General features: G+C 34.0%; 1 protein-coding gene across 1 annotated transcript in view; it reads left to right on the top strand.

The window, feature by feature from the left end:
- The first annotated feature begins 407 nt into the window (after window positions 1-407).
- The window catches only part of LOC140142893 (aminopeptidase N-like), a 36,118-nt gene continuing 25,174 nt past the window's right edge, over window positions 408-11,351 (top strand). Inside the window, exons 1-3 of the mRNA XM_072164916.1 lie at window positions 408-750; window positions 7,809-8,594; window positions 10,692-10,974. Of these exons, the coding sequence (XP_072021017.1) occupies window positions 8,167-8,594; window positions 10,692-10,974 (711 nt within the window). The 5' untranslated portion in view covers window positions 408-750; window positions 7,809-8,166. The remainder of the gene's footprint in view (window positions 751-7,808; window positions 8,595-10,691; window positions 10,975-11,351) is intronic.

Below are 11,351 nucleotides of genomic sequence, written 5' to 3'. Positions count from 1 at the left end.
GTATGTCATGTTTATTTTGCGTTCTTTATCGACCTATAAATATCATACAAAAATGTCTATTGTAAATAAACCCATATTTTAATTAAACAAGTATAGCATAAACAACATACCTTGCCTAGAACATGCCTCGTTGAATGTGCACTCCCTTAATAAAATATTTCCTCAAACCATGCTTTAAGATAACAATAATCCAGTCTAGCGTCTATAAGGCTTGCTTTTGCTATCGACCTGACTTTACCTAATTTCAATTTCAAATTAAACCTCGTGAGATTTCTCCTTCATTAATTGATCATGGTCGGTAAAGTGTATATGGTACATGTTACATATGTTTTCCATCTAGTGATTAAGACTGCCATACTGAGAATAACAATGAGAACTAATAATGAGATACAAGAACAGAGTACGATATTCCGCGTTTGTTTACACGTGATTGCTTTACTATTATTCGCAGCGGATGAGTTACCTAAATGGATCATAATTCAGCAAAAGCTGTAATTTACATATTATAAATCTACACATTTTGTATGGAATGGTTCGACACAAAATATCTACACAGAAACTCGCATACGTCGGGTAGCCGATATTGAACCATAGATGCATGTAATTAGAATATCGGCTGGTGATTTTTGTCATCTATTCAGTTATTGCTTCAGCCACCACTCGGTCTAGGAGTTATGGTGAGTTGGTACGCTTGTAATGATTAAAGGAATTCAAAACTCGAAGAGCATCCTATAGGCAGGTGATTAAAATGTAAGTAGTCTTTTGTTTCTTGTCACATTATGTCTTGATAATGATATTGATGATAATACCAGGAAGATATATTGATAGGAAACGATTTAATAATGAGTGCGATTGATCAATAATCAATGCATCAGATGAATGAAACATGACCGTGACTATAAAATTGTGTTATTCATGCTGCAATTCACGAGAACACAGTCATAAACACACGGAAACATCAAGAGTACTTATACAATAATGTCAACTTCCTTAATTATGCAAATTATTCTGTGCATTCTACTTAAAAACCGTTTAGCACAGTCATTTTTGCGGTCCTTCACCTGCTGTCTTTTACATCATTTATATATAAAGAACTTTGACGTTGGATATGTCTTCAACGCTAAAATTTTAATCATCGTAAATAATTTTAGACACTTCGAGGCATGAATTCAGAACCCAATGTTAGCTTTTATGTTCTCCATGTACTCCAGGTTAATAGTTGAATCCTCAATATTTAATTCATAACTGCTTGGCAAGGCAAACACGGCCTGCCCGGCCGGGACAACATTCATTCAATTTTAAAACCTGATTGAGTTTGCACCTCACGTCATGGATTTGTTCTAAATACAAAGTGTTCCGAAAAAAAAAATCAGAAAAAAAGCACTTTTGGATTAAGATATTGTTAGGGTATTTATGAGTGCTACTGATATAAATTATAGATCAAAATGACATGGGACATTTTTTGATCTCAGGACATGTAAATTTGTGAAATTGTGGCTATGTACAAACGTATAGGCAAAATTGATTTTCGGTTAAAACTGCAATTTTCACCGAATTATCTCTTCAATATAAAAGGAAATGACTATACAAGTAAAACGTCAGTAGCTCTTGGACGAATTTTACAAGAGCGAAGTGAAAATCATTAACTTAACTGTATAAAAAAATGGTGGGCTTCACCACCCCCTCCCCCCATCCGCCCCTCTATGGTCATCTTTGACGGCCGGTCCTACCCCCGGGTAAGATGCCGGGTTAAATAGGTTATCATTAAAATGAGCGCAAAGGATGGATATACGATTAGCTAAGGTCGTTTGGGCGAAAGCGCGTGCAATTCTTTTATGAGAGATAAAGAATCTTAAGGAGGTGGTAGACCCCCCCCCTTCGTAGTTCTTGGGTTAATTAGCCGCTGGTACACGGCTGTTTGATGTAATCATTTATTAAATTTTCTAACAAAACATTATAATAATTATAATATTCAATTTTAGACCTGGTCAATACCAACAAATATCACACTATTATGTACATACATTTCCAGCTCTTTTTTAACACAGATTTTCGTTTCTTTTACAACTTGACAATTTATTCATTCCTTTCTGCTTTTTGGGGGCTATTTTTTATTCTATCAACTGTATATTTGTGTGCAAATTTAGGGCGCTATTTACATATATTTTAAATCTAATTTAGCCAAATAACATTAATTATTCCTAACATTTCATGATAAACGTTTTTGTAAATTTCGTTGGATTTGTTATTTGTTTTCTGATGTTTTGATGCCATCAATACCAGTGTTTACCACTTGTAAAGATGAACACACGATTTAAGACAAATAGCGCCATCACTGTTCACCTTTTCTTAAAAATTACGTAGGTTTACATGCTATTAAACAACCGCGGGTAGACTTTTAGCCAACCCCAAAGTAAAACGAGATCAGCACATCGGCCTTTAGTATTGAAATAGATTTACCCATACCTTAAAGGCCCATTCAGTGATTTGCGTAAATATCATCAAAATTCAGATTTTGGTACCTTTGTCATTGTCTTTGATGTGCTAACATAGCCTAGTTCAGCCGAAAGCTGTGTATGAGAGACAAAATTAGTCATTTTACATGTATTTCAATGGGGTTTCAACTTTGGTAATAATGCTGTTTCCTTGTTTATTTGCCCAAAATTTTCATTTTAGAAACGCCCAATGACAATTTTAACGATTTATCCACTTTTAAGGGTTTTCTCCAAAATTTTATTTGTTTTATACTTTCGCTGGACTCACTGAATGGGACTTTAATCATACCTCACTTTTAAAAGGCCGATTTTATTTGGGAAGCGTTGTAGTTACTCAAGACAGAGATGTTAGCACAATCAACTAGAATACTGATTTAGGATATATCTGGTTTCAAATTAAAAATCTACACCGCACCTGTCTTTTACATTACTTACCGAAAACGGAACTGATTGATGACTATCTGCATATTACTTACATCAAACCGATAATTTACATTTACAGCAAAATTGTATGTTTTGATAAAATTTACAAATGATTATTACATTCAATCAATTATGTATTTGGTGAGAAAGCATAAATGGTATTTGGAACCTTGCGAAGGGCGTCGCTTCATTTTGTCTCTCGTCTCTTTCTACTTTTCAATCATTTATTACATCATATTCATAAAGATTGCGACGTTAAAGAGAGCAAAACGTGAATAATTTAAAACATGATTTCACCCTAAAGTACCAAATACATATCTAATATAACTTTGCCTGGCAGGTTTATCCAAAACAGGTGCTATTTTAACTTGCACAATGTCATATTTTTTAAAGGGAACGTTTTAGCATGATATTTCGGTTATTTAGGTAAAAATGTATTATGACATAAATTGTGGTGGGAAAACACAATGACGTGGTATTTTACAATGAGCGCAGAAAAAAGTACAAACAATTGAGTCAAGAGTCATGTAAAAGTACTTTTCATGTTTTTGAGAGATTTTTTATTTCATTTGTCTCTGAGGCGCCTTGTAATGTTAATGGTAAATGTGAACATAATTTATCATAAGCGTTGCCACAGAGTCAGGGCTTTGGATCTTCATCATCATCATCATTAGTATGATCATAATCATCATCATCTTTATACATCCTCACTCATCATAATTATAATCAGCAATACTCTAATGTACTCGCTCTATCATGGTACCGATCATAAATGTAATCAGGCGTACGCGTTAGGGGCATACATTATGGGCAAAAATTAGCTCAGCTGGGTAACATTAACACCTGTAGCGAGAGCCTCAACTGACCATTTACCTAAATCCCATAATACATCGTACTGGAATTAAAACAATACAAAAACAACCAACATTGGACATGCGCATGGTGTTTATGCATCGGCGATAGCCAAGAAGTAGTTTAATTCCCGGCGCTATGTTTTGTGGGTAATTTAACATCGTGTATTTCAATATTCAAATTCATAACCATTTAAAAACAGCCCGAAAACAGTCATGCCATTCAATAGGGCGTGTCGTATACACCAACCCAACTTGATAAGATATCCAACATGATATAGCCATATGTTTTTAACATTATTATATCACAATAAATTGGAAAGAAACTTCAACTTTCAGCATTAGGGAATACTGCTGTGATCATGATAATAGCGACAAATCTCCTTGGCTTTGTACAGTGCTTACATACAGAATGAGCTTGAATATGTGCTTGTATTTGTTTGCCTAGACAACGACCGTGATTATCCAATTTAAATTCGATCTGCTTTGTTTTGTGTAGGATATTCCCATAGGACACTTAGATATAGTAATAATGATAATAATAATAATAATAATAATAATAATAATAATAATAATAATAAAAGTAAAGCGTGATGAACTTCTCGTTTTGAAAAGGCCGACTTTATCTGGGAAGCACTGTAGTTGCTCAAGACAGAGATGTTAGCACAATCAACTAAACTACTGCGAACTAAAAAGACAGAGATGTTAGCACAATCAACTAAAATACTGAGAACTAAAAAGACAGAGATGTTAGCACAATCAACTAAAATACTGAGAACTAAAAAGACAGAGATGTTAGCACAATCAGCTAAAATACTGAGAACTAAAAAGACAGAGATGTTAGCACAATCAACTAAAATACTGAGAACTAAAAAGACAGAGATGTTAGCACAATCAACTAAAATATTGAGACACTTAGATATAGTAATAATGATAATAATAATAATAATAATAATAATAATAATAATAATAATAATAATAAAAGTAAAGCGTGATGAACTTCTCGTTTTGAAAAGGCCGACTTTATCTGGGAAGCACTGTAGTTGCTCAAGACAGAGATGTTAGCACAATCAACTAAACTACTGCGAACTAAAAAGACAGAGATGTTAGCACAATCAACTAAAATACTGAGAACTAAAAAGACAGAGATGTTAACACAATCAACTAAAATACTGAGAACTAAAAAGACAGAGATGTTAGCACAATCAGCTAAAATACTGAGAACTAAAAAGACAGAGATGTTAGCACAATCAACTAAAATACTGAGAACTAAAAAGACAGAGATGTTAGCACAATCAACTAAAATACTGAGAACTAAAAAGACAGAGATGTTAGCACAATCAACTAAAATACTGAGAACTAAAAAGACAGAGATGTTAGCACAATCAACTAAAATACTGAGAACTAAAAAGACAGAGATGTTAGCACAATCAGCTAAAATACTGAGAACTAAAAAGACAGAGATGTTAGCACAATCAACTAAAATACTGAGAACTAAAAAGACAGAGATGTTAGCACAATCAACTAAAACACTGAGAACTAAAAAGACAGAGATGTTAGCACAATCAGCTAAAATACTGAGAACTAAAAAGACAGAGATGTTAGCACAATCAACTAAAACACTGAGAACTAAAAAGACAGAGATGTTAGCACAATCAACTAAAACACTGAGAACTAAAAAGACAGAGATGTTAGCACAATCAACTAAAACACTGAGAACTAAAAAGACAGAGATGTTAGCAAAATCAACTAAAACACTGAGAACTAAAAAGACAGAGATGTTAGCACAATCAGCTAAAATACTGAGAACTAAAAAGACAGAGATGTTAGCACAATCAACTAAAACACTGAGAACTAAAAAGACAGAGATGTTAGCACAATCAACTAAAATACTGAGAACTAAAAAGACAGAGATGTTAGCACAATCAACTAAAACACTGAGAACTAAAAAGACAGAGATGTTAGCACAATCAACTAAAACACTGAGAACTAAAAAGACAGAGATGTTAGCACAATCAACTAAAACACTGAGAACTAAAAAGACAGAGATGTTAGCACAATCAACTAAAATACTGAGAACTAAAAAGACAGAGATGTTAGCACAATCAACTAACATACTGAGAACTAAAAAGACAGATGTTAGCAAAATCAACTAAAACACTGCTCCGGTTTCAAATTAAAATCTACATAGCACCCGTATTCTACATTACTTATCAAACACGGAAATGATTGATGAATGTCTGCATAACTTATTACTTACAAAAAAGTGATAATCCGCATTATTTTATAGCAAAATTGTATGTTTTGATAAGATTTACAAATGATTATAAAACTCAATCAATTATGTATTTATTGTGGAAATAAGAAATGGTATTTCGCACCATGCGCAGGGCGTCTCTTCTCTCGTCGCTTAAATACTTTTTGAATCATTTATTGCATCATATTCATAAAAATTGTGACGTTAAAGAGAGCAAAACATGAATAATTTAAAATTTGATTTCACCCTTAAGTAACAAATACATATCTAATATAACTTTGCCTGGCAGGTTTATCCAAAACAGGTGCTATCTTAACTTGCACAATGTCATATTTGTTCAAAGGAAAACGTTTTAGCATATTTGGGTTAGTTAGGCAAAATGTGATAATGGCTTTGTTTTTACAATGCGCGTAGAAAAAGTAAAGAAAATGAGTTATGTTAAAGTATTTCTTTTATGAGAGAATATTTTTTACTTGTCTTTAAAGCGCCTTGTAGTGTTAGTGGTAAATGTGTACATACTTTATCATAAATGTTGCCACAGAGTCAGGAAAAACGCACAATGGATATTCCAATTAACTTTGCAATGTTAGCTAAACATTGCTAGAATCACAGTTCTATCTTTATCAGCTGAAAATTTTCATCATTGTACGCCCTTGTCCATCATAATGATGACCACCAATAATATAAACATCCCAAAAAAAGTAACTAACCCCCCTTAAATAATGACCATTATTCAAAAACGGGTGATTGTATAACAAATCTGTACAATGCGTTGGAAGCAGAATTTACTTCTGCACATTTTGACACCTCATTTGCAGCAATGACTAAATACGTCAGAGCGTACATTTTAAACAATGTAACCCAAGATTTGAAAGTTGCAGTTAATTGTTTTGATTTTGTATTCAGTGTAATGGAAGGAAATCTGTGTAATGATATCTGAGTGTTTTTGTATTGTAAAAATTTGTATGTAAGTCTAGATCGCACTACATTGAATTGACCGTTGTTTTATTGTTTTCTGGGCTATCGTATCAAATGAGGTGTCAAAATGCGCAGAAATAAATTCTGCTTCCAACGCATTTTACAGATTTGTAATGCAACAGCCCTTTTTAAAATAATGGCCATTATTTAAGGGGGGTTGGTTACTTTCTTTGAGATGTTTATAACGTGCTCGCTCCATCATAGCACTAATCATAAATGAAACCAAGCGTACGCGTTAGGGGCATACGTTAGGGGCAATTAATAATACGCTCAGCTGGTTAACATTAACACCTGTAACGACACACTCAACGGACCGTTTACCCAAATCCCATAATGCATCGTACTAGAATGTAAACAAATATAACAACCAATATCGGGCATGCGCATGATGTTTATGTATCGCAGCAGGTGATAACAGTGACGTAATTTCAATCCTGGCGCTATGTTTTGTGGGTAATGAGCAAATGGTCGATTAAATCGACCCAATTTAGCATCGTGTATTCTAATATTAAAATTCAAACCATTTGAAAACAATCGTGCCGTTCAATAGGGCGTCGAATACATTGGATAAAAATCCAACTTGATAAGCCATGTGTTTTTATCATTAACGTATCACAATAAATTGGAAAGAAAATCTGTACCAGCATTAGGGAATACTGCTGTGATCATGATAATAGCGACAAATCTCCTTGGCTTTGTACAGTGCTTACATACAGAATGAGCTTGAATATGTGCTTGTATTTGTTTGCCTAGACAACGACCGTGATTATCCAATTTAAATTCGATATGTTTTGTTTTGTATAGGATATTCCTATAGGACACACAGAGCTACAACAATCAGTGCACCAGTCATGGCGGATAAAGAAAGAGGAAGTTTAACGATTGAAGACGATGTTATTGTGAAAAGTAACAACAACAATGAGAAGAAAGCACGGGTTCATTGTCATCTAATTCACGTATTCATTGCCGTTTTGATTGTCTTAGTTATTCTTGTTCTAGTTGCAGTTTTGACTTATTTTTACCGAAGCGTCATTGTATTACAAATGACATACCACCCACCTACCAACCGAGATTAAAAACCGCATCCGTGACTAGTAGATACCGGGACGGTTCGGAGTCAGTATTTCCTACAGCTGTTACTTCAGAATGGAGTTCAGATGGAATGGTTAAAGAACCTATTAGAGGACCATGGGAAGGTCGACTTCAAAGATCTATACTACCTTTAAGATACAATCTTACAATAACGCCTTATTTTTATCCAGATGATATTACGGACGATCAACAACTGTTCACATTCGACGGGAAAGTTAATATTGCTACTGAGTGCAAAGAGAGCATCAGCCAAATTATACTACATATCGACTCTATTAATATTACAGAGTTAACGGTGTATAGCAGCCAGATGGATGATATTAATTTAGTCGGCTCTTATGATGAGGACCCGGAGTTTGAATTTTTAAAGATTGATCTCATACAAAGTCTTATAGTTGGGGCTCGTTACATCATTAATATAGAGTATGTTGGAATTTTGCAAGAGCAACCTCTTGGATTTTATAAAACAATGTTTCGAGATGAAAATGGTGAAAAACGGTAAGTATACGCCCTACAATATCTCTCTCGATTCTCTATCTCTCCATTTTTCTCTCCCTCCTCTCTATGTCTTACATTTCTATATTTTGACCTTTGTAAATTATATTTTACTCATGTAATGTTGTTATTACTTAAATGGAAATTCGATTGAGAATTACTCGGGGTTTGAAAGTAGGCCAAACGTAAATGTCATGATGTAAAACAACTTTATTAATATGAAGAGAGGTTTATAGAGAAGTGCATCGCTTAGTCATTCGTAGTGTTATAAAATTATTTTTTAAAGATGCAGGTATTACGAACACCAAAATAAAGGTTCTGAAACAACTGTCCAATTTTGCATTTCAAACACAAAAGCAATGATTGTGGATACGTTATATTTAGGGACCGTTCAATATTTTTCACTACGGGGGTAGGAATTTTGACAAAAATTCTACCAAAAAATGTGCGCCCCCTCGCGTCTGCTCAAAATATTTGGATTTCCCTTTGTTTGGTCCTTTTTCTCCATTTAAAACGTGATATTTCCCCTAATGGTTCAAATTCCCCCCTGGCATAAACATTAAACGGTCCCTTAGGAAGTATGTGGGTTTTATTCAAACATGTTGTAGAGACGGATTGAGATCAAATTAATGTAATTATTGTAAGTTCGGTGACTTCATGGAAAGAATATTGTGGCTCTTATTCGCAAAGAGAAACTGGCCACGTGGTTCTAGTCTCGACCGCTTCGCTTCTGTAGCTCGATAGTCAAATATACTCCTTCTATAATACTCATCTAATCTTTATTGCAAAATACACCTAATAATCAACAGATATAAATATTTAAAAAAAACCGAATATTGATGTTATTGAAATGACTAAAAGTGACAACCGAGCCCTCTCAAGAAAGGAATCAGTATTATACGAACTAAAATTATACAAAGGTATATGCGCCTTTGTTTCAATCGGACAATTTGTAATTCAAATACAAATTTTATTAATAACAATGTCTTATTAATGAACTTCTTTATAAAGGCGAAGGGCACAGTGGATACAATTACCTGCGGTCAGTGATAACCTGATCATAAAACTTTTATTAAATTAGGAATTCTTCTGATGTGAACTTCTTAATTATATAATTAACAGCCTATATGGTGAAACCTTACCTTAATTTCCAAATAAGAAAAAAACTTTTTCTGTCTCTTTAATGGCTCTAATATTATAGTCAAAACATCTATCTTAACTATATTATTATGCCGACTCCTATAATACTGAAACATTTAAGCTTACCGTAAACCCACGGATAATTTAAAACTATTCTAATACAGGATGTCTCTGAAGAACTGCATCGTAGGATTTTTTTAGTACTTAAAAGTTTTGGACCATACAGGACTAGGAGAATAAAGGTATTGTGTTTAGCCGCTGTTGTGCATCTATCGTCTCATAGGACACGGGCGACATCATTATTTTAAGTAGAACTCGGTGAAGCCGAGCTGTCTTTCCCCAAACATAATGATGTCGCCCGTATTATATGAGACGATAGATACACAACAGCGGCTAAACACAATACCTTTACTCTCCAAATCCTGCATGGTCCAAAAAGGTTAAGAACTAACAAGATTGCAGGAACATTTTCAAGTGTTCAAGAATGTAAAGAATGAGAAAAATATTTGCAATTATTGTATAATAAGACAGCTTTCATACACTGTTTGAATTTCGAAAATTGATTTTTTTTCTCAAAATGTAACAATTTATTTTGAATCCTATCAAAGGATTCAATACAGAAGTCGGTATCTGAAGTATCAAGCACTGTATATTCAATGTACTAAGCAATGGTTAAATACAGGGGCTAGACATTAAACATTAGAAGTGATTTGTTATAATTCCAGAATGGAGGGATCAAATTTCAAAATTAAAATTATGCATAGTAGTCGCTTTATCGCGCAATAACATACATTTTTCCATTGTGTTTTGTTATGGCATTAAAATACTTTTTTGACGGTATAGTTCTTTCAGAGACGCCATGTATGGTTATGTATCTCCATGTTTGTCAAACATTTAAATTAAATAATATAATGTAATGTATCTGTCTGATATTATGTCCTATACCAATCCCAAGCATAGGTGGGGTGGTGTCACTACAATGCAGCCAACAGCAGCCCGTTCAGTCACACCTTGTTTTGACGAGCCTGAATTCAAAGCTGAATTTGAAGTCACTATACGTCATCGATCCGACATGACTGCCTTATCCAATGGGATTGAGCTTAGTATTACGGACCTCGGGGAAAGCATGAGTGGGTGGAAGGAGACCGTATTTAAGACTACTCCAAAGATGTCGACCTACTTACTGGCCTTTACTGTCAACCATTTTGTTTCTTTAAATGCAACTACTGAGACTGGTACCTTGGTACGTGTTTATACTTATTTTGTTCCTTTTTGGTGTATTTTATTTACAAAAATAGTATACTTCAAATTGAAATTAGTAATTCTTTTAGTATCAAACTTATGTTTTTGTTTGTTGCATTACGTGTTGCTGGTGTGGATGTGAAGCAGATGTAGATGTATGGATATGTAATTTAGATGAGTGTTGCGCGTGAATGGTGTGGGGAGTGTCATTGTGCGGGTGAGACATTATGTGGGGAATGTTTGTACTTATTTTTGATAAATCACTGGATAGAGGAAACCCGTAGCTATACATTAGTACCAGATATAATGGTATAATTATGACGTTTATAATTGAAAATCAAGGGGAGTCGCAATAAGCCCCCTCTTCGTAGTTCGTGT

The sequence above is a fragment of the Amphiura filiformis genome, chromosome 20, assembly GCF_039555335.1.
Source record: "Amphiura filiformis chromosome 20, Afil_fr2py, whole genome shotgun sequence".
Taxonomy (NCBI): domain Eukaryota; kingdom Metazoa; phylum Echinodermata; class Ophiuroidea; order Amphilepidida; family Amphiuridae; genus Amphiura; species Amphiura filiformis.
The sequence above is the reverse complement of the archived record's forward strand: the minus strand, read 5'-3'. Positions and strand labels throughout refer to the sequence as shown.